Source organism: Agrilus planipennis, unplaced genomic scaffold (genome assembly GCF_000699045.2).
Source record: "Agrilus planipennis isolate EAB-ADULT unplaced genomic scaffold, Apla_2.0 scaffold59, whole genome shotgun sequence".
Lineage (NCBI taxonomy): Eukaryota > Metazoa > Arthropoda > Insecta > Coleoptera > Buprestidae > Agrilus > Agrilus planipennis.
In genome coordinates, this window is record NW_020438942.1 from 1,016,739 (window position 1) to 1,041,506 (window position 24,768).

Here is a 24,768-nt window from a genome sequence, read left to right on the forward strand (position 1 = left end):
TAAAGTCGTGATTGTTTCTCGGGATCCAAGATACATTTGCATTTAATGGGTTTGCTGACTATTGGACCGGAGGTGGGTGTTTTCCGTTTCTTTATTCTTTTTTCCAAACCGAACTGCCAAGTCATTAACGGTATTTAGAACGACTACTTCCTCAATTTCTATAGATCCCTTTTCATTGAAGTTTTCAGCTTTCACTCCATAACTGTACACACACAGAACAAAACAGCGATATACTAAACTCCATGGCGCCAGGAATAATGCAAGACGTTCTTATTCTAAACAAAATTGTTCATGAGAATCTAGTTATCTAATTATTTTATTTCGTCCAAGGGAATTACTGATTAAATCAATCTTCGTTTCAGCAGTAGTCACTTTTTAACCTTTATTGTCTATTTTGTGGATAATATTGAGATTTATTTCTCTTATAAAATAAATGAAATTTCTGTAATAGTTATTTTTGTTTCGTAATCATCATCATAAGGTCGACAGTCCTAAGACTGATTGGACACGCACTTTTTCCTACTCTGCGCCAATATTCGCATTTCCCTAAAGCTAGAGCAACCCATATCCTTAACCACTTGCGAACAGTAATGTAATCTAGGTCTACCTCTACCTTTCTGCCTCTAATGTCTTAATATGTCTCTGACTGGACCTTCATACCAACCTATCTCGCCTATTTCGTATTGACTTCAATAGAGTCCTCAATTCTCCTATTGTTTCTAATACCTCTTCATTTCTAACCATGTCACCATCCGGAAGGAAAAATCTTTTTCAAATTCCTAAATTAACCGTTCGCGAGCATAGTCGCTTATATGCTCTTTTTATTGAAGGTGACTCAACCCTCCGCTATCCTCTGCTTCATATCTGTTCTGCTCCTTCCGTCCTGACCTATCTGACTTCCTAGATACCCAGTGGCTTCTTCTAATTTTTGGTCTCCTATCTTTAAATTCCCTCTTTCCCTCCTTTATAATAAGTGAAGAAATTTTATGTAAAGATGTGTAGGCATAAAATTGTTTTTTATCTAGTCAGGGTGCTTTTCAATATTTTAAAAAGCTGTTGTAATGGCGTTAATAAATGTACGAAATGTCCAAGCAAAGAACTAGAACTAGAACAGGCGCCGCTCATCTGCCAGCTCGAGCGAATTCTCTTGCCAAGGGTGACTTAAGAGCTGTTCACCCCTCCCTAGTATGGATGATTTCACGGCGGGTCGATCAATGTACTACACCTGCATACTTTTTGAACTTATTAGTACACCAGCATCTCTTCGCTTTTCTTTTAAGAGCACGAGGTACCACTGCACTTCAACATTCTCTTCAATAATTGCCTAAATTGAAATCGTCAATGTTTTATTTAACAAAATTAAGGGGTCCTTCAATGTTATTTCTTTCAAAATACTCCCCATTTGTGGTAATACACTTCTTCCATCTCCGTTTGTACAGTACAGAAGATATTTGTGGAAGCCTTAGAGATCGGGCCCTTCAAGTGTTTTGTCGTTTCCACCAACGTGGCCCTTGATGTATGACCATTTGGTATTTAGAACACAAAAAGTATAGTCCCATATGAAGACACTCATAACCTCAAATGCTTGTAGTTTTTATAGCTTCCTCTTCCATTCATTATTGTTACCTATGCATTCCGAAAGACTAATTTCCCTGATCGTATGCGTCTAGAGACATGTACGGTTGTGGTTGGAAAATAAATGAGAAAAGGGGTGTACAAATACCTATATATATGCAGGTACTAGTTATGATCTGACACCAGATGTGTGTTCCTTTTCGCATACCTGCTCTAATGTATGGCTTTTGCAATCTTCGAGGAAATTCATCATCTGCTCGGGCGTACCTTTTTGAGCTACGTTGCCGCCCAGTAAGATATTAAAAAGACATCCGAAGAACACAGCACAAGCAGCGTTGGGCAATTATAAAGCACGGCTTAATGAATGGGCTGCGCCCCAATATCCGTTTCATTGGTGGTACGTGCAATTAGACGCAATTGTGGATGTGGGACGAACGCATGCTTCATACCAGAAGCCCATAGCTGTAAATAGCTTTCGCGGGCGACACTCATCAATTGCGCCCCTGTTATTAAAACGTAAATGGAAACGACCACTTGAACTGATTGTAAAACAAATTATTTTTAATTGCAGCGAATGCAGTATTCTTCTACGTAGAAAATTTGCTTATGATTCTTTCTTCGAATTGTTTTAACTTTAAGCTGTAGTCTATATAAATTAACTGAAAGTTTAAGCAGGTACCAATACAGTTAAACAACGTAATAATCACAAAACCTTTTCAAATTACAACACTAGCTTATTATTAAATAGCCTGTTCTGTTTTGATTAATTTACCTGGCTCATATAAGGGGGATGCAGTTTAGTATTTCCTATCGGATCGTTGGTCCTTCGAGCCGGTTATTTGATCGGTCGGTCGGGTTCCATCTCGAAGGTCGACAACCGCTGGCATCAGTACTCCCACAGCGAAAACTTTTGATCGCTGCGACAACCGGGCATTGATTGGACTGATGGAGTAATTGCTATTGTACTGTGATTACCTATTCAGTTGGACGACGGCAACGGGAAGTGTGTTTGTTGCGTAATTCGGTTGTCCGACCGTCGCGTCCCGTTTATTCTCCCCCTTCCTTCCATAAGGTCGTCCGTCACTTGTTTGCACCACTGATGTCCAACCATGATGCTACCGTTTGGTTGTTGCTACTATTAGACAGATAGATATCTGGAGCTAATGCCGCCGTTCAAGTTTAATTTTCTCTGTTTCTCTTTCGGTCGTTCCTTCGTGAATGAATAAATCGGTCGTTGTCAAATCAGGCGGCACGGAATTATTACGACACGACGCATTCCGTAAAACGGAAGCGTTGCAAAATTTCCGGTCATGATTTTTCGCCATGTCGCAATCAACAGTTAAAGATATTACATAAAAAATGTGCTTCTACGTAAAGCACGCGTCAAAAGTAAATCTTCCTTTGTCATTAGTTGAAAACTAAAGATTATCAAAAGTATGATATACTTCATACCTATGACTTACCTAATAAGTTTATTTTTATTTTCAAATTTTAATTTTTATTCTGGAAATGAGAGCGTCAATGAATATATTATAAAAAATATAGGCAGCAAAATAAATTCCTTCGAACCGGATCCGATATCCATGAAATCCTACCAACGGCGAGGTAAGCGCCATCTGTAGTACAATGCTACAATTAGCGGAATTCAATAGGTTCAACAAGGTCTATTTACATCTATATCTGCTTGCAGTTTCCACTATGATAATGTGATTATCGCGTATGATGAGCTACGGCCGTAGATTCAGTTGAGGAAGTAGATGTCCATCTATGTATATTGACCTCCTCGGACACATTGAATTCCACTAATTGTAGCATTGTACTGCAGATGGCGTTTACCGCGCCGTTTGTGGGATTTCATAAAATGCTGTATCAAGGCAGCAGGTAGAGTTGGTTTATATTATGTCAAAGTTGCCTACAACGCACTCCTGAGACCCAAAAACATCGAAATCGTGATCCGCACCTGGCCGTTTCAATCTTTCGACACTTTACTAGCTACCATGAACTTCCTTGTTCCATCGGAGATTCAATTACAGCATTTTAACTGTAGAAGTTTCTATTGAGATGACCAAATTGTACATTTCTTAGAGGAATTAATCATTAACCTCCGGCGAAAAATAGAAGTTATTAATGTAAAAAAGTTGATAAAGGATCATACACAAAAATTGCTCCAATTATCTTTCTATTAGGTTTGTCTTATGAGACATTTTCATAACAGGCTTGAAAATTTAGTTCCGATATTAACAAATAGGTTCCGAAAGATTACCAAAATTAATAGTTCTTAAGGTGACTGTTACAAGTATATTTAGTCCTATTTGGATTAATGTTTTGCTTTTTTCTCATATTCGCTTATCGTTTCTTTATCATGATACAGAATGCTCCCCAACTTGCGTACGTGAACTACCCACTTTTGTGACGAGGGTGTTCGGTATTATTAAACAACCTATTTCACCGAAATTAAAACCTCGACTCCTCCGTAATATGTTCAGGCAATTTCCGTGAACGAGTTCATAAACGCGATATTGCTTTCGTATACTTAATTATTTTTACAAAATTACTTTAATTAGGCAGGTTGATGAACAGATTTTTTATGAATTGTGTTGATGAAAAAGCAATTTAAACTATATATAACGTAGTTTTTGGGAACTAAATTATATCATAGAGATTAATTTTAATCATCTATATATCAAGTTTATTAACTTTTTACTTCGCCATCAAATGCAGTAGATATCGTTCATAGAAAAGAAAAGGTAAGAAGCGTTCGAAATGTGGTGTTACAGGCGAAAGATGAGGATACCGTGGATAGAGAAGGTTAGAAATGAAGAGGTATTAGAATGAGTAAGAGAACAGAAGACTCTATGGAAGTCAATAAGAAATAGGCGAGATAGTTCAGTAGGACACCTTCTAAGGCATGAAGGTCTAGTCAGAGACATATTAGAAGCAGAAACGGAAGTTAGGAGGGGTAGAGGTAGACCTAGATTAGATTACTGTTAACATATAGTTAAGGATATGGGTTGTTCTAGTTTTAGGGAAATGCAAAGATTAGCTCAGGATAGGAAAGAGTGGAGGTGCGTGACCAACCAGTTATAGGGACTGACGACCTTATGATAATGATGATGATCGTTTATAGCGACATCTGATATAGCAACATATGGTGTTTGGATATAGCGGCCTACGCTTATTACCTCCAAACTTCACCGGTCCCTTCAGCATTGTTATAGCTGATATTTACTTACGTTTTCTCAGTTTCAACTACTGACGTGGTATCATACTCTACAAACAGGCCTGTGTCTGCATAGAGGTTACCATTGTCGTTCATTTGACCAATAATCATAAAAGAAGCATCAAACGGGCTAGTTTTTTATTAACAATATGAAATAAGGTGATGAAAGTGTAAATATTTTTGTTTTCGATATAAACACTGATGTTTTGTCATCCCCAAACGCAAACCCAAACCCTAGTAAATTCCAGCCGTTGTTATGATGCCGTCTTCTTTTTTCTGAGGTTGGCAATCTAACTGGCTATGCTGGTCCGTGATACTGCACCTCGTGAAGATTTATATGGGTGTTCGTCCAAACCATCTTTGACCTGCCAGTTCCGCCGTCTTCCGATAAACGTTTTGCCTTCGATTCTTCCCTCAATGGCAAGTCAGGGGATCTTATAACGCTCTCCACCCCTGCCCGTAAACTTGTGAATCATTAATTTAAATCCTTTCCTAATTTTAAAAACTCATAACGGTTCGTTAATGTAACCTCTCCAGAGAGAGTATCTTGAGATCAAAACGTGTTATGTCACGCAACATTACCCCTTGTCGCATAAATCGAATATTTTATCCGATTTTGTTAACGACCTTTTCGTTAAATCAACAAGCAAGTTCGATACAGCGCGGCAGAACAGCAGCAACAACTAGCAGGAACGGCGGCGTTGATAATTAATGGGCTTTATGATCTGGACGGTTTGATTTCCGCCTCGTTAAATGGTCAATGGACATGGCTTGCATTCTCTTTGTCGCCGCAAAAAGCCACTAAACGCGATCAGATGCCGCATTTACGGTAATTCGTTCGATGAGGAAGCAGCCACGGTATCTGACAGTGTGGCGGCCTTTCGACAGTTCTTTGTGATGAATGAGAACGGATGAACGGAGTTTCGTTAATGAACCCGATAATGAACTAAGAATTTAGTCGGTACTTGTTATTGTTAGTGCATGTTGCAATTGCCAACATTACTCATTTAATTCTCTCGGTCAATGTCGCCGCATCATAGTGGTCATTCTAAACCAATGTCACATCAGTCAAAGACATTTATTATTATCATCATTCTATTAATACTGTAAGAAGTAATCCAATGTAACTCTGTGTTATACCTGCGTATGACTACGAAAAATATGTAATACTCTTGAACAACTTGTTAAAGGATAAAGAAACACATTGATATCGTTAACCAAGTTTATCATAATTCCTTCCACCATTATCCTATAGATAAATACACCGATTGCAACAATTGGATAATGAGAAGGAGCCTTAAAAATTAGAACTAAAGGACATGTCTCAGTACGACACACAATCAATTAATAAAATCTTTATAGCCACATTGTCTTTGAGTTTTCTCTGTCAAATTTTGTGGACATTGAATTCATTCGGTAACAGTTTTGGGTTTATTGATGCTCTTCTGATTCGGCTCTAAAGGCCGTCATGTATTCGAGTTGCTTCCTAACGTTTCGCTAGCACTTGTGGCTAGCTTTTTCAAAGGTCCTTCCATCTCCAATGCTGGATGTGGGATCAGAACAACATCAGTTCACCTACTGGCCGCGAATACTTTCACCAATTTGTCAGTTTTGGGTTTGATGTGTCTGTCTGAAGAAGTCTATGTGTACAGTATACGTTAGTAATTCTAACTGTATGTGTAGATGGTTGTTAGAATTCTCTTACTTAATTTGATCTCATTATTTATCTAAGTTCAATTATGTTTCGAATTAATTTCCAAAAACCTAATGAGTTCCATTTGACAATGGTCACACAAATATCCAATACCGAGCAAACGAGTCATTAAAGGTATGCATAATACTAATGGCAACTGTTATATTATTGCTATTTGTGATACTACTAACGAAGCGCATGTTCAATGTTCATGCATTATGTAGACCCTGGTATTGTTTGAAATAAGTGGATTGCATTGATTTTTATACTTAACCCCATTGTTTTCAAACAGCTAACAAGTAACTGAATATACGTTATAGGAGAATAATGATAATTTAGTATCTACATCTGTGACGGAATCGAAGAAGAATTTTATCTCGTGCATAATGAATAGGCCGTACTTGTTTTCTGTAGAATGAGCACCCACCATCACCTTCTTAACCTATATGCTGAATGCCATTGTACCATTGATACTATCCTTGAATAAAAGATGTATACATGTTCTTATAGATTTGAAAAACACATGAAACATAACATAAATAAAACGAAGGAAGCAAAACCGGGTGTGTACCACTAATTAAAAATGTCATCATCATAACGTAAGGTCGTCAGTCCTAAAACTGGTTGGACTCAATGTTTAAAAATAATTGTTGTATGGTCAGCGTCAAACTTTGCTTTTTCCTGTTCTATGCTGAAATTGTAATTCTATTTATGTACGTGTTCACAAGTACGCCACTTCTTTTCTTCAACTTTTATGTGTATTGTTTTCGGGTCCTAAGTCCCTGAAGTTGTTATTATCGTTTATTGTGCGAGTTGGTTTTGATTGCCTTAATCTTGGTGTTTCAGTGGCCCAAACAAGTGTAAGTTTGTGTTTTTTTTCTATTTTAGACGTTATTATTTTGCGAACACGACTCTCGGCAGAATTCTTGATGCGTCAGGGAAAGCAATTTTCCGATTCGTAGAACAAACAAGAGCTAAGGGAGCTGTTGCAGTAAAACGAAGTTCCTTGCTTAGGTTACACACACAATAAATCAAACAAGGGGACTCGTGGTTAAATGGTTTATCCGTGAAATGTAATCCTTTAGATTATTAGCTAGGCCTGACCAAATTGGAAGTAAATCCCAAACAAGCAAAATGAAGAGAGTAAGAGGAGTGAAGGGTTACCTGTAGTTCAAGGTGATGAATGCCGAGGCTTTCTTCAATCATTTTTAGCAATTGTAAAAATGGGCGGATAGTGCTGATGAATGAATAGTAGATGAGACAGTGGAGATGAAGAGTCTTGAGGAGGAAAAAGGATTGTCTGTGGAGCATGTGGAGAATAGAGCGTAAGGTCCTCTTCGTTCTCCTTTAGGAGGTGTGCGATTGGGTGGTCGATATTGGCGAGAGAAAGATAGATAACATAAGCGAGTTAAATAGAGCACAGGAATGAGAAGAACTATATGTGGCACAATGATGAGGGTGGGGTGCAAGGTCTTCTTAAGTCTTTTTTCGGAATCGTAGGAATAGGTGGGTAGTGTTAATGAAGGAGAAGTAGACGAGACAGTGGAGATGAAGAGTCTAGAGGAGGAAAAAGGGCTGTATGTGGTGCATGTGAAGAATAGAGCGTAAGGTTCTCTTCGTTCTCCTTCAGAAGGTGTGCGATTAGGTTGTCGATATTGGCGAGAGAAAGATAGATAACATAAGCGGGTTAAATAGAGCACAGGAATGAGAAGAACTATATGTGGCACAATGATGAGGGTGGGGTGCAAGGTCTTCTTAAGTTTTTTTTCGGAATCGTAGGAATAGGTGGGTAGTGTTAATGAAGGAGAAGTAGACGAGACAGTGGAGATGAAGAGTCTAGAGGAGGAAAAAGGGCTGTATGCGGTGCATGTGAAGAATAGAGCGTAAGGTTCTCTTCGTTCTCCTTCAGGAGGTGTGCGATTGGGTGGTCGATATTGGCGAGAGAAAGATAGATAACATAAGCGAGTTAAATAGAGCACAGGAATGAGAAGAACTATATGTGGTGCAATGATGAGGGTGACGTTCAAGGTCCTCCTCGGCCTATTCTAAGAACCGTGGGAATAGGTGGGTAGTGTTAGTGAAGGAAAAGTAGACGAGACAGTGGAGATGAAGACTTTTGAGGAGGAAAAAGGACTGTCTGTGGAGCATGTGGAGAATAGAGCGTAAGGTCCTCTTCGTTCTCCTTTAGGAGGTGTGTGATTGGGTGGTTGATATTGGCGCGAGAAAGATAGGTAATAAAAGCGAGTTGAATGAAGCACAGGAATGAGAAGAACAGTATGTAATGCAATGATGAAGGTGGGACGCAAGGTCCTCTTCAGCCTTTTTTAGGAACAGTGGGAATGGGTGGGTAGTGTTAGTGAAGGAAAAGTAGACGAGAGAGACGAGTTAAAGAGAACAGAGGGGTGAAAAGTACTGCCTGAGGTGCATGTGAAGAATAGAACGTAAAGTACTCTTTTGTCTCCTTTAGGAATCGTGGGAATGAGTGGTTTATGTTGGCGAAGCCAAGATAGACAATACAGGCGAGTTGAACAGTGGACAGGAATGAGAAGGACTATCTGTTGTGCAATGTTGAGGGTAGGGCACAAGGTCCTCTTCAGCCTTTTCTATGAACAGTGGGAAATGGTGGGTAGTGTTGATGAGGAAAAGCTAAACGAGACGTCAGCGGCAAATTTCTAGGCGTAGCGGAATAGGCATCTACTTAAGAATCCTATTTGAAGCAGCAATAAAAAAAGATGCTTGTCTTGTATTTCATTTGTTAGCGTCAGGTATATATTTATTTTACATATTTTTTTCTATCGAATGTCTGGGTGTTAAGTAAAGTTTTAAAACAGATGTTCCAACTTTATTCATTTTCCATTCTAAAAGCATGTCGGTAGTTTTGTAACGGTATTTCTTTCAACAAACTTTCTATTGAGCTTTAAAAAGTTGTTATTAGTNACAGATGTTCCAACTTTATTCATTTTCCATTCTAAAAGCATGTCGGTAGTTTTGTAACGGTATTTCTTTCAACAAACTTTCTATTGAGCTTTAAAAAGTTGTTATTAGTTTTGTAAAGAAGTTGGTGTAAAATCTGTTGGGCCAACTGTTTATTGATTGGTCTTATTTCCTTTCGGGTTTTTAGGATTTCGCCAAGTTCTGATATAATAAAATTAATGTGCTATATTAAATATTCGAATAAAAATAAAGCAGCTATGAAGATTACAGACTGCAGTTCTATACATGGTTAATAGTTTGAAAGGGTCCATGTTTTTCTTCCCCTTCGTTCAGTTGGCGGCTATTTGTAATGGCTTCGTCAGCGTAGGGTGTACAACTTAGATTGATTTTATTAAGGAGTTTTGAATACGAGGTTCAGTATGTTCTTTTTTATGTTTTCTACCCTTAGAAGTTATCAAAAACAAATATTAAAATCAACGAACACGATAGTAATCATATAAAGTCCATGTCACACTACGCGTAGAGCGAGAATCCACGCGCGGCGTGCAGTGCCTACAGGGTTTGTCCGGAAAGTAATACGACTGATTTCCTTTCGCCGCGACTGTACTTCGGAGCGTGCGCGCACCGACTGGATTCGGTAGAGGGCATTCCTAGCTAACGAACCAGCGGCCGGTGAGTTGTCTCCGAGCGCTTGGAGAGTCAGAACAGGCTCTTTCGCGCGACGTGTTTCTGTGAGTGGTGCAAGCCGAAAATGCAGCATTCGTTAGAGCAGAGGTACGTGATTAAATTCTGCGTGAAACTCGGTAAATCTGCGACAGAGACGTTTGATCTAATCAAGCAGGCTTACCCAGGTGTTGCTTTAGGAAGAAGTGGTGTGTTTCGGTGGCACCAGGCCTTTTCAGAGGGCCGGGAAGAGGTCGCCGATGAAGACCGTGCTGGAAGACCTTCACCTTCGACAAACACCGACAATGTGACTCGTGTGCGCCAAGTTTGAACTCAGACCGTCGACTAAGTATTCGTTTAATTGCCCAGATATTAAATTTACCAAAATCTGTGGTTCATGACATTGTGACGGAGCATTTGAACATGCGCAAGGTGTGCGCAAAGATGGTCCTAAAAGTACAGATGACCAGAAATTGCGGCGAGTGGAAGTGTGCCGAGACAAAGAGGCAATCTTCCGAGTGGCACACGCCGGCGTCTCCTCGCCAAAAAAAGGGAAGAATGAGCAAATCCAAAGTGAAAACGATGCTCATTGTCTTTTTTGACATGAAAGGCATCGTCCACCGTGAATTTGTTCCGCCTGGACAAACCGTCAACGCCAAGTTTTACGTGGAAGTGCTCAAGAGACTCACACGAAGGGTCAATCGGGTCCGACAAGACGCACCGGCTCACACCGCCTTTCTTGTGGACAGCTACCTGACCAAGGCCGGCATCCCAACGCTTCCGCAACCGCCCTACAGCCTAGATGTTCCCCCCCCCCCGGACTTTTTTTTTATTTGCTCGCCTGAAAAGGCCGATGAAAGGCAAGCATTTTGAGACGACAGAGGGGATCCAAGCTGCATGCACCGCGGCTCTTAAGGCTATTCCGGAGAATGCCTTCCGTGACGCCTTCAATGCTCGGAAATCGCGCTGGCAGCGCTGCATCGACGCAGAAGGAGCCCATTTAGTTTTTAAAGAATTGTAACGATTGGCTCAATAAATTTTTTTAAATCGACTCAGCTCTATTACTTCCGGACAAACCCTGTATGTTGAACCCATTAACCAATATACTCCTTGTAACGAGATCGGCGCGACCTGGAACGTTCTTGGAGCGTTTTTTTCCCGAGCATTGTCAGTAAATGTCAGAAGAAACACAGAGCATGGATCGGTAATCCACGTGTTCACCACTACTGTGAAAAGTAGCCAAAGAACGCGTGAGGACAAGCCTTCTCGCTCAGGGTGTACTGAACCTATTACACAGAGCGTTGATCGTCAATCCACGCGCTGTGTATCATGGGCTATACAAGTATTTAATTATTCATAACTCTCCTACGTCTTTGTTTACTTTAAATAGGATTCATCTGATATGCATTTAAATGCATAATCCAATATTAATAATTACCAATATCTAATTTAAAAGTGCTAAACGATCCAATTTTCAAATCGATTATTTGTAGTATCTACAGTTAGTACAGGTACGTATCATTTGAAACTATAATCAGGTTGTAACACTTTACGTTAGCACATGTATTAACCGACATGTATATTGGATTAAATGCTTATTATCGCCCACGCGAACATTTTATAATTCATAAACTCTTTAGTAATATTCCGTCCAATCTGTGCCTCGAATGGCCGTTTCGATATTCTTTTTCCCGCATATTAAATGCACATTATAACAGTCGCTTCGGTCGATCGTATACAGATTTCCCCGTGAGATAGCTAATTAAATCGCCGCAAATTGTGCCATTACTAAATGGAAAAATGCTCACTCCTAAAAGCGATTGCAATCATTTATACATAACTACATGCACACATACATACATAATAGGTAACTTAATATGAACTAACGAACAAAATTTTTTTTTCCCGATGTAATAATTTATGTCGACATCAGTTGTTTGGCTTTTGTATTATATCAACCAAAATTACGCAGAACGCGTTAAGGGGTCTCACTATTTGCCCTCATTACAAAACACCCTCGTTTCTTGTTTCATTCCTATCACTTTATCGAGGAGGCGGGATATCCTACACGCCTTTTTTAGGAATCGTGAGAACGGGTGGTTGGTGTTGCTGAAGAAAAGCTAAATGAGATGGGTAAAGTGAAGAGAGTAGAAGAGTGAAAGAGTTTCTGTGGTGTAAACCAGTGATTAGCGTGATCTCCATTAGTCCTCTTTGGGGATTTCGATAATGGGTGAGTAGTGTTAATTAAGGAAATGTAGACGAAACAGGCAAGATTAAGAGATTAGAGATGTGGAAAGAATTGTGCGTGGTGCATAGGTTCAGCAGAATGCAAGACCCTCTCCAGCATTTATTAGGAGTCGTGGGAAAGGGTGCTAACACGAGAACACGAGCTAACTGAGCAGAGTGGAGAAGGGAGAAGGATTATCTGAGGTGCAATGTAGAGAACAGAGTGCAAGGTCCTCTTCAGCCTCCTTTAGGAACCGTGGAAATCGGTGGGGCAGTATTGGTAAAAGAAAACTAAACTAAACGGGCAACGTAAAGTTAGTAGAATAGTGAATAGTTATCTATGGTGCAAATTGGCGCCTAGACTGTAGACTCCTTTTCAATCTCCTTTAGGAATCGTGTGGTAATGGGTGGGTATGTTGGTGAAGGAGGGCAACACAATACAGGTGAGATGAAAAGAATGGAGAAATGAAGGAGTACCTGTAGTGTAAATAAGTGGCGGATCAGGCGCAAGATCCCCTTCGGTCTTCTTTAGGAATCATGGAAATCGCTGGGTTGTGTTGGTGAGAGAAGGTAGACTGGACGGGTGAGATAACTAGAGTTCTCTGATTGTGGAAATGTATGCTGAGTGTAGCCAAGGAAAAACTAAGCGAGTCGCGCAGAATAAAAAAAGTGGAGAAGGACTATCTTATTCAGTATCCTTTAGGAATCGCGAGAATGGGTAGGTAGTGTTAGTGAATAGAAGTAGTCAGGCGAAATGAAAGGAGTAAAAGAGTGAAATGATGTCTACAGTGCATGTGGAGAAGAAAACGCAAGGTTTTTTTCAACCTCCTTTAGGAACCGTTGAAATAGATGGGTAATGATACGAGCGAGTTGACCAGAGTTTGGAAGTGAGAAGGACTATGTGTGGTAATATATAATATGGACGGCAGGGTGGGTAGTGTTGGTGAGAAAACTCAACGAGACGGACAAAATGAAAGGAGTGGAACCGTGCGAATCGATGCGTAGCCTTGATGGGATGTGCGAGGTGAAAAGTGTACATGAGTGAGCGACTATCTGATGGTTCTTATAGCGTAGACATTCTTGCTCAATTCAAAAAAACCTTAAAAATCTTGGCTCAGAGCAAGCTGACCCGAAATTTGATTTTAAATTCTTTTCATCCTTTGAAGATTAGGTTAAGGTTGGGAAAGTTGCTGTGCTTATATTTTATATCGAATCAACTTCCTTTCTTCAAGATCAAGGTTAATGTTCGTTTCAGGTAGATATTGATGTTCAGTCTAAATTAATGAAATGTGGCAGAAGTAATCTGTAGCTATTAAAATTAATGGACTTTCCTTACTGATTTTAAGACATACCCTCTTTAAAACTCCTTTGGGTTTACGTAACTAAATATACATATATATACCATTTACTTCTGATTATAATTAAATAATCCAAAATCGTAATCAATTAATGTATTTTACTGTTTACGTTTGGGATTCCTTTAGTAAGATAATTGATTCTGGTATACGTTGGAGTTGCTGGATAGACATTATACAATATTTTTCAAGCGAAGCAATTGCCTTTTACGTTTACATGTTTATTAATGTCGAACATATGCGCGGTACAACAACGTACCGTGTATAATAACTATAAGTAATATAGTGGCGCGATCATAAAAGTTGCTGAATTATAGCAAGAAATGGTCTAACATGGTTGGTACCCATTGCCGGCTATAAACATCAAAACGTATTGCGAACGTAAATGTAACAAGTAACGACTTGTTTAAGCCCTTTCTAAGCACCAGAAATTTGTTTGCATTATTATTATTATTCAGATATTACTTTAGCAGCGTTGACGTCAGGTTTCTAAAATAGAGTTTGTCTGTGTTGGATGCGATTATATTGAGGATGCCAAAAGAATGAAGCTCACTTTTGTGTTACTTTCATGTAAAAATAATTAAAACTAAATTTTATTAAATAATTTTAGTTGATTCATTTGATTTGCTGCTGTTTTTAAGGAAACTCGAAGCTTTGGTACAACTAATGTTGTCTTTAAAGCAAACTTTGACAGATTGGTAAAGGATTTTGCGGCCAGTAGGTGAACTGTTGCTACCCTTATTCGGATCTAAAGGGCGTCGTTAGTTGGAGTTGCTTCCTAACGATTCACTAGCACGAGATGCGAGATTCTTCATTCTATCTCCGTTGCTGGATGTGGACTGGCGACTTCTCTTTTTCCCTTTTTTTTTCTTTTGGGTGTTTCATTCCCACCAGCCACTAATACTGGTGGGCAGACTATGCCGGAAAGCCCTCTTCAGCCTCCTTTCAGGAATCGTGAGAATGGGTGGGTGGTGGTTCGGGTGAAAAAAGTGAGACGGACGAAATGAAGATAGAAGAGAATGAAACGTTATCTGTGGCGACTTCTTCTGGGCAAGTTTCATTTATGCTTGTGGTAAGGGAGCGGGAATTTCTGGTTCAGTCAACCGTGGCGTGCCGGTCGATACAGTTCGGGTGTTCCCGAGGATTGGGTTCTAGATTTGGTTGAGTCTGAGAAGTCTGCTTGCTGAAGTTCTCCGGATGTTTTTGGATCTTCTGCCCTACTCTTTGGCATAGTTCTGCCATCCAGAATTTGTAGCTGATGGGAACGAAAAACCTAATGTCTCACCGACGAAAGAGACGATGCTCCATCATCATTATCGTAAGGTCGTCAGTCTTAAAATTGGTTGAACACGCACCTCCACTCTTTCATATCCTGCGCTAATATTCGAATTTCCCTAAAACTAGAACAACTCCCATCCTTAACTATTTGTGAACAGTACCGTAATCTAGGTGTACCTTTACTTCTCTTAACTCCTGTTTCTGTTTCGAATATGTCTCTGACTAGCCGTTCATGCCTGAAAAAGTGTCCTACCAACCTATTTCGCTTATTTCTTATTGACTTCCATAGAGTCCTCTGTTCTCTTATTATTTCTAATACCTTTTCATTCCTAACCTTCTCTATCAGCGGTATCTTTATCATTTATTAGTAACACCACATTTCGAACACTTGTAGCCTTTTCCACCGCGCCCACCATATAAGAATGTTTATACAATATCGATTTACAGCAGTATCCGTCAAGTACTGATAGCTGGTGCTAATTACTTGCTACTTGAAATATTTCAGTCCGCAACAAATGTCAAAAAAGTCGATGTCAAGCGTCTTTATCGCATTATGCACTTGTAAAGTTTGAAGTAGGATTCAAGCAACGGAAAATTGGTAAAAAGTCGATCACATGCTTCAATTGTTAATCAGACGAGGCAAGCAAGAAAGATAGTTTAAATGTAAATGGTATTTTTAATTGCGAATGAAATTCAAAACAATACGAAATAGGTAATTCTGTAATGTTAACACTTTGAAGTAACCCACTACATCAAGAATATTGTTATTTGTTGGTTTATTTATTGACTGGAGACAACTCGATCAGCGACAATATCAATTAATGGGTCGGGAAGTAGTTTCCCTGTTTGTCCTCGATTCACGATAACTTAATTTATGAAGGGGAACTCTCGCATAATACAATTAATAAGTGAATAATTTAGGGGCTGTTTCTGCAATACAGGAGGGTTGAATAACACTCCCAAGGAAACAGAGGGTTCTGTGCTCCAATTTTTATACGATTCAACGTTAGAAATTAATTGACCGTATGGGTAACCAATAAAATAGCTTCATGTGTACATAATGCAGGAAATTCGCAGTTACTAAAAAGAAATCTCCTATAATAAAGCATTTTAACGATATTTACTTCACCACTAATTTAAAATTAAACAGAAAGTAGAATTTTTCCAAATGTGACATCAAAAATTCTTGAATGCTCCATTAGAATTATCATAAGAGATTTTTAAATAAAAGTTGATACTCCTGCTTCTGCTAATTGCTGCCAGCTTATTTATAAAAATGAAAAGTGCGTATATGTAAATGCAAAGTTTCCTCTAAAACTACCCATTGGCACCTAGTAATGGTTATGGTTGTAAGTTTCATATTAATAGTGTCCGGATGGGTGGATGCTGGTGGGGTAGTAGCTACAGACGTAAACCTTTCTTATTAGAGAAGTCGTCCACGAGAATGCTAGGCAATGTTTAAGAATGCTTCAAAATATTCGAAAATGTTTCAGATTTTGTGTTCCACTTCTTTATTGGTACTTTCCTTTCTCATAGCTTAAGGAATATGGGTAACGTTAACCCCCTGTCAAGTCACAAAAATAAAAAGAAGTGCTTCTTCTTATTATTATTTATCTATTTTCCACTTTTGATAGTTAATGAGCCACTAAAATTTGTACTTTTTATTTGTATAATTGGGTAGACAATACGGTTATTCCATCCGTTTTCTCAAATAAATAAATATATGTGAGATAAATGACCACGCGAGTTGGTCGTCACCAGCAACGATAATAAAAATAATTTCCAACATGATTTTGTCATGTTTTAAAGAAAAGTGTAAAATTCAAAATTGGATATTCTCTTTGCGGTCTACCAACTGTGTTCTCTAGACTAAGAATCTCTTTCTTATGTAAAGTGACCCTTTTTCTAGTAATTTTCCTGACGAGAGAAACGGGAAACACAATGGAACTTAGCAAACGGAGGCAATGTTGTACGTAGGTCGAGAATGACTTGAAACGAACCAGAAGATTACCTTTCCGAGTAGGTGACGACGACTTGGTTTGAATGCGAAAATCTTGAACCTCACCACGTGAAATGTAATTCTTCGCGAAACGGTTTCGCATAATTATCCGCGGCAATTACGCGAACTAGTGCCTACAATAATCAAGTTTCCCGAGTTCTCGAGAAAATGAAACCGAGCACGTACTTATGCGAGTCACTACGCGAAAATTGCAAGTTCAAAAGTGGAAATTTTTCAGGCACATTTTAGAACTACGTACAAATCGTGTAAGAATGTATAACCACATTACTTCACAATTCATACATACAAATGCAGCCATGTATCTACTTACTTTTATTTCTTATCTGATTACAAATGAATTTTCACTATTCTCCACTAATCATAAGTTAATGAGATAGGTAACTAAAGTTACATACCCTCATGTGGACCACACGCGTGTTCATCTCTTTATCAACCGTTTTAAGTTACTGTAGCAACTTAAGGAATGTTACAGGAAAATTTAGCTAATTTAAACGGAATGTCACAGGAGATATCGTTTGAAAGATCCTATAAAAGGGAGTTCCAAAATTGTTTTTGGCGTTAAATTGAAAGAATGAACGGTTTCCAACTCAAATAATTCATTGCTTTTTAAAAGAACTCACATCCAAGAAGACCAGCGGTAAGAGCAATAACTTAACTCACTGAGAGAGGAAAATCTTTCTGCTCATAACACAGCTGATACTAAATCAATCTTAAGAATACTTTTTTTGATGTGTAATTGTTAATGAATGTTAATCGTGAAGCGTTCCACATTTTTCTGATCCGACGGGACCTGAACCTTGACGAAATTCTTGTACTAACTAGAGTGGGTGGATCGGCTTGCGAGTTTCGATGATTTAGGGAACCGGACGATAGGTTGAACCATAATGGGGGGAGGGGAGTTCTTAAAGAGAAATCAGACTAAGACAAGTCCCTGAAAGAGGGCAGCAGCTCTTTCAGTACTCAGAGTGGCAGAGATCACGAGGATCGGTATGGCACCCCGATGCACAATACTGCGATGTGGAAGACAACGGGAAACCACCACATTATGATATCCCAAAAAATACAAACCGAACTCAAATGATGGCGTCCTCTAGGGTAAAACACCCCGGACGTAAACTAGTCCCCATTTCGGTTGTCCGGGCGGGGACTACGGCGTGGGATGTCATCAATAAGTGCATTAGGGGTAGGTGCAATATTTCACAAGTCGGAGCGTGGAATGTTAGGACAATGAGCCAAGTAGGTAAATTAGAAAATTTAAGGTTAGAAATGAAGAGGTATTAGAAGGAGTAAGAGAACAGAAGACTATGGAAGTCGATAAGAAATAGGCGAGATAGGTTAGTGGGACACCTTCTAAGGCATGAAGGTCTAGTCAGAGACACATTAGAGGCAGAAGCAGGAGTTAGGAGGAACAGAGGTAGACCTAGATTAGATTACTGTTACAAATAGTTAAGGATATGGGTTGTTCTAGCTTTAGGGAAATTGGAAGATTAGCGCAGGATAGGAAAGAGTGGAGGTGCGTGTCCAACCAGTCTTAGAACAGGCGACCTTATGATGATGATGATAAGAATGGGAGACCAGCGTTCAAAAGTTTCATGATTTGGCCATATGCATAGCAACATACATGCCAAATGGTGAACTTTTGACTATATTGTTTCCATTTTGTAAAGTATTTTGTCAGTATGATGACTTTAAGTTGTCCCAATTACATTGAGCTTCTTGACCACTGACATTATGTCGGTAGATTCAGTCCAGTACAAATGTCAACTTTTTGAAGTCATTAGACGAGGGTTTTTGTAAGTTAGATGACCTCTACCCTAAATCATTGAATTTTTTTTACACATCAAAGAAGGAATTGTATTGATAGATTTAGTATCATTCGGTGTGAGATAAGATTTAAAACCAATCAGTTATTTGATTTTGGAATTTTTCATTTATTCTACTTTCTATACTCTAAAGACTATTTTTCTGAAGCACACGTTCAATATTTTGACTTTTTCCGAAAGTATAACAATCGTTCTTCTTCCACAAAGGGCGTAAAAATTGTGTTTGTGAAACGTTCGGTTCTTTTGCAATAAAAGTACCGCCAACATTTTTGTTTTACTTTTTGCCTCGATCGCAGTTCATTACGTGTAAGGATGTGCTTTGTAATCGTATGGGCATTTTCTGTCAGAGAAACCTGACAAGGTTTATATGTTCGTTCCGCCCACTCCGCCACACTTGCTTTTATTATTGTTATGACTCCTGTGAATTATGAACACGAGTGCTACCGCCGTTAATCCTTCATTGCTTTTTTACTGCCCACGTTGTCGTTTATTTCTACCCTAATAACGACTTGTAGCCGTGAAAATTCATGACGTGCCGCCGAAAGGTCGAAACAAATTGTAAAAAGTGACGCCCTCCGACCGGCAGCTCACATTTTTTATGATCGCTGTTTTTGAATGAATAAAAAAACTTCTGAGACTTTCTTTTATAATGAGATTCGAAGTTAACGTAAAGACAATCTTTAATATTTTTTATTTCACCAAAACTTGCGTAGTTAATAAATAATCATCATCATCATAAGGTCGTCAGTCCCGAGACTGATTGGTCACGCACCTCCACTCATTCCTATCCTGAGCTAATCTTCGCATTTCCCTAAAACTAGAACAACCCATATCCTTAACTATTTGCGGACAGTAATCTAATCTAGGTCTACCTTTACCCCTCCTAACTCTCGTTTCTTCCTCTAATATGTCTCTGACCAAACCTTCATGCCCGAGAAGGTGTCCTATCAACCTATCTCCCCTATTTTTTATTGACTTCCATAGAGTCCTCTGTTCTCCTACTCTTTCTAATACCTCTTCATTTCTAACCTTCTCTATCAACACTATCCTCATCATTCGTCTGTAACACCACATTTCGAACGCTTCTAACCTTTCCTTTTCTGTAATAAATAAATAAATTGTCAGCGTTTGTTATTGGTTCTCATGAAGCCATGATGTCATGAAAACTGATGCAGGAAAATATCAACATCATTCTGGATCAGAAACAAGGTTGGCCTAAGATATAAGGCATTTAATACTTTTAAGATACTAGCAATAATTCTTCAAACAAATTACGTAAAGGCAGAAGTTCTGCGGATATTGTTGAACTACTTTCGATCACAAGTAGGGTCATCACTACAACTGTATGAAGTGGATATCATCCATCCCAAAGTAGTTCCACAATTACTCCATCTTGAAACACTAAAACGCACAGTTTTTGAATGGATATTCTCCGTTTTCACAGAAAGTAAATGAAGACGGAAAAGGTTCATTAATAAACGTTATGTGGCACGCGTAAAAAGATTACACTCTTTTGTACACTTTAATTCATGAGGGCGAAACTTAATGAGCTTGCCTCTTGTTCAGAAACCCTTTTTATCTCAATGTCCCATTGCTGTAATTTTTTAGTTTAAAAAATGGAAGAATAAAGTTCATTTTGTTATGTGTATATGGTCACGTGCAGACTAAACTACTTCCTTTTAAGTGTATTTAACAATTACAACATTTCTCACTGTTCTCTTTTCTTTAGGACCACCGGGAGCGCCAGGTCCTGCGGGTCCTCCTGGAAAACGAGGAAGAAAAGGAAAAAAAGGCGATCCTGGAGAAACAGGTCCAGCAGTAAGTGACAAAACCATTACCTTATTCTTATAATTCTAGTTGAAAACGTTATTGATCTAAAAATTGATAGAGGAACCGCCAACCTCCTGAAAGGAGATAATAACTCCACATCTGTCATATCAGTTTCCATCCTTTGTTTGTAGGTACATATAAAACTTTTAAAAGAATCAGGGTGAACTATGCAACTTTAATAGCCTAGATATAACTAGATTCATTAACTAACAGCCGCTCATTTTACTTTTTGAAAGTAAAGTAAGAATAGTTAAACAGAAACTTAATTGCTTCAATGTCTAGTTACCTTTGTAACATCTTCATGATAATTTATTTCCATAATTTTCTGTCTAGACGTGTAATTATCCAGAATTAATGGAAACTCTTTTTAAAGACCCGATAGAGAACGAGTCGTTTGCTTATAATAATGGCAAATATTTAGCTGTAACAGGGACGATTTGGCGGATTACGTCAAATTTGCTCCGGGGAAATTTTTAGCCACATCAAAGAAACTCAGGTCGACCGGTGTACGTGTCCCGAAAGTAAATAGAGTCATTTTATCTTGAAGCAGTGACAAATTTGAAATGAACCCCTCGTCGGCGATGACGTCGCCCTTTTGCAAAAGCACTTAATCGATGTTAAACATTGAACCGCGTTCCAGCGTATGCCCCACGGTTATGGGAAGATAGATCAAAGCCTTTCTTGAAGATAAAAAAGAAAAGGTAATACGGAACTTTAAAGTATTTCCGTCCCGTTTATCACTAGTCTTTCAAAGTCTAAGTTCGCGTTATTTTTCTTTGATAGAATCGCCTCAATATTCCATGTGGCTAAATAAACCAGTCGCGATATAATGGTCCTTTCTCGAACAATTCAGTTTCCCATTATAAAAAGGAATCATATATAAATAGAACAACACTTAGGCAATTGTTCCTCAAATTTCTTCTCAACATAGACATAAGGTAGATAGTAATAATCGGCTTTTTAATTACCTCATATAGGAACGATGAGATGAAGAATTTAGTAATATTGAGTGCTTAGGTTAAGTAAAATTCAATTTACAAGTGTAGATCATTGATAAGTAAGATTTTAATATTAGTACCCGAGGTAAAATTCACAAGCGGATTTTATTAAAACTAGATCCTTCATCAGACTTCCCTTAAAAAGGAACGCTCCAATATTTTCGAAGCTATCTTCAAAGACTACTAATTAAGACACGCTTTAAAACTAATTATTAGAATTGCACGGTTCTTTCGAATTCGCTAAAAATTTCTCACTAATTATATTAGTGTTGGAAAAACTAACAGTAGACGGAGACGTGCATGATTAAACTGAATCTGCTGTAACCGTGAAATCTCTAGATTCTTTAATGATCTATCAATTAAGTAAGGAGGTATGTATTTTGACAGTCTCCCTGCCAGTGCAATATTTCAAATGGTATCATTAAGTATCAATACGATCTTTTCATCATCATCATCAGAAGGTTTTCAGTTCCAAGACTGATTGAACAGCATCCTATGACCTCTCAGCCTATAGTTTTTCACAGTGGATGGCATTTCTTGAACTTCAGGAACATCGTACAGGTTGTTAGTGATTTGATATACATCGATAAGATCATAGCGTGTCCTTCGTTGTTCGAAGATTATGATTCCCAGTATAGCGCATCTTTGTGGATATTCCAGATCATGTAAACTAATTCGGGGAAGCTTGCTGATTTTCCTTTGGGACGTCTCAAGATGAACGACATCCTTTTTATAGTAAGAGACCACACCACGTATGAGAATTCCACCATGGGTTAAACATAGGTTTTGGGGATGGTTTTTGCCTATTGGACACTCACTGTGCTTTCCTCAACATGGACATATAACTTCAAATAACACTGAGATCTTTGTGGGCAGGCATTGGTTCCACAACAGTGTTCTCCAGGTAGTAATTGAGCCGGGGGCATTTTCTTTCAGTGTGGAACGAGATAAGCTGTTTGCTATCGAGTGAAGATCTGCTTGAAGTTGGTTATGACACTTCACCGGATCTGCAAGTCGGTCAAAAAGTTCCACATTGAGACCAAGTCATTTCCCAAATCGTTGGTATAAAGAATAAATAGTATAAAGGAACGAAGAATCCTTGCGGTACCCTACTGCGAATGGGTTTTGATGTAGAGTTTGAATCACCAGACATGACTGGAAACATTTTCTCTAATAATTTCGGATTCAATCAAGGAGCTTCCCGCGTATCCCTAGTGAGGAAGTTTCATCAAGAACCTCAAGTATATTGTCTAGGGTCAACTGTACATGCATGTTTTAATTCGGAAGCTTCCTGAACAAAGGAAGGAGCTGCGTACTATTACGGTTAATACATTTAATGTACCAACCAAAAGTCAATTTTCCTGAAGTATAGATCGTTAGTTTGCATTTTTAAAATGTTAAATGGAACCGAGAATGTTCACCTGTCCCATTTACGATTCAAAACATGCACGGCAACAATGAAGTACCTGTCCATAAGTAATATACATATAGGACTGTAGTAACCTAGGTAAAACTCATCTTTTGTAATCAAATTACCGCAAGTTCGCTCATTTTCTTACGCTCTTTCATTTCCAACTCGTCCTTGTTAATTTTCTTCTCACGTAGTCGCGGATGCAGTAATTTTCACTGCGTCGTGCCGCATTCGAATGCTACAGATTTACATACGTACATGCATACATACAGACACATACGCTGCGTTTAAAAAATGCAGATATTTATGTACCTACGGTATCGTTTATTGGAAATTGAGGGGAAACCTACTATGCACCGAATTTTTGATTCATCCCGTAAGGATAGCGACTTGACTTAATATTGAAATTTGACCTTTAGGTAATTAGTAGATAAAAGTAATAAATTGTTCATAATCAATAGAAGGCAGGTGAGATGTTGTTTACTTGGTGTATAACAGTTTGCTTTCACTTGTCGGTTTGTTTGTGCTTTCATCCTCTTTTGAGGTTATCAGAGTTGGATAATTTTGGAATTGGTTGTGAATTACAATGAAAAAGCACTAGTGAAGCTTATCTTGCATTGAAAATGCTCCCAATATGGGTGAGAAAAGCATGTCTCCATGCTTTTTCAATGTTATGGTATTTGGGGAAGTCCCCTTGGTTTTGTTACTTAATATTTAAAGACATGTGGTAGAGGCGCCATCTCTAATCATTGTCAGCAATTGATTCCTAATGAAAGTGATCTGTAATAGAGGAATAACGAACTTACCTATTACGAAAATATTTGTTTAAATGTTCTGTTGTGGAAAAGGTTTATTCCTGTATCTTTTACTGAAATTATTTTTCGAAATCTGTTTCATTTTTATTATTTGCACGCTACCAAATTTTTGTTTTGTTTTTTCGTGGTCTAACTAACTCATTATTTTTCTCTTGGCAGGGTCCAATAGGTCTTGATGGACTTAAGGGAGAAATGGTAGGTAGAATTGCTTAAATGAGATTGCGAAAGCAATGACATGTTGATTGAAATTAAGTAGAAGACTCTCTTTTCTCTTCTAGAACATACCTTTAAATGTGTTTGCACTCAACATTATCCAGAAAGTAATTATTACTCCCAGAAGCCCTAAATTATTAAGAAAAACAAAAGATACACTAGCGAATCCATTTGGAAAAACCTATTAAGGTTAAAAAATATATTTTGTTTCATTGTTTCAATTTTTCCACAACAGAATATGTTTAAGAAGAGGATAAAACTCTTTCATAGGTAGACTAAATAAATTTAGGTTAGGTTAGGTTAGGCTGTAAATCATTCACATCCAAATAAAATGTTTTATTTTGAGAAATATGTTTCTCCTTCTTCGGTGGTTTGCGAGTTCCTCTACTGTAATTTTGCTTGCATTTTCCACTCTATTAATCATATCTTTTAATGAAATAACTATTAACTGGATAAACTCACACACGTTTGTTTAAAAAAAGAAACTCCAGAACAATGGCGCATTACAAATTTTAAACATTTATCCATTTTTCCTTTGCCGCTATTGTCTTTTGGGTTTGAAATTCGTTTTTATTTTTCTTAGTTTGCATTCGATATTAGATTCCCGTTTTACTTTCTTTTACAGGGACCTGCGGGTATTCGCGGATTTCCAGGAATGCCGGTTTGTTTAATTTATTTTATTTTTTTAGTTTTCTGTTCTGGATAACTTACTAA

At 38.3% G+C, this 24,768-nt stretch overlaps 1 protein-coding gene across 39 annotated transcripts in view; it reads left to right on the forward strand.

Moving 5' to 3' along the window:
• LOC108737894 (collagen alpha chain CG42342-like) overlaps positions 1-24,768 on the forward strand; it is a 193,916-nt gene that overhangs the window by 153,234 nt on the left and 15,914 nt on the right. For 28 of the 39 annotated variants that reach the window (XM_018471071.2, XM_018471073.2, XM_018471033.2 and 25 more), the window contains exons 2-3: positions 20,517-20,605; positions 24,680-24,715. In XM_018471071.2, coding sequence (XP_018326573.1) covers positions 20,517-20,605; positions 24,680-24,715 — 125 coding nt within the window. Of the gene's footprint in view, positions 1-20,516; positions 20,606-24,000; positions 24,037-24,679; positions 24,716-24,768 lie in introns of all 39 variants that reach the window. The other 11 variants (XM_018471042.2, XM_018471045.2, XM_018471051.2 and 8 more) reach the window with 2 other exon arrangements.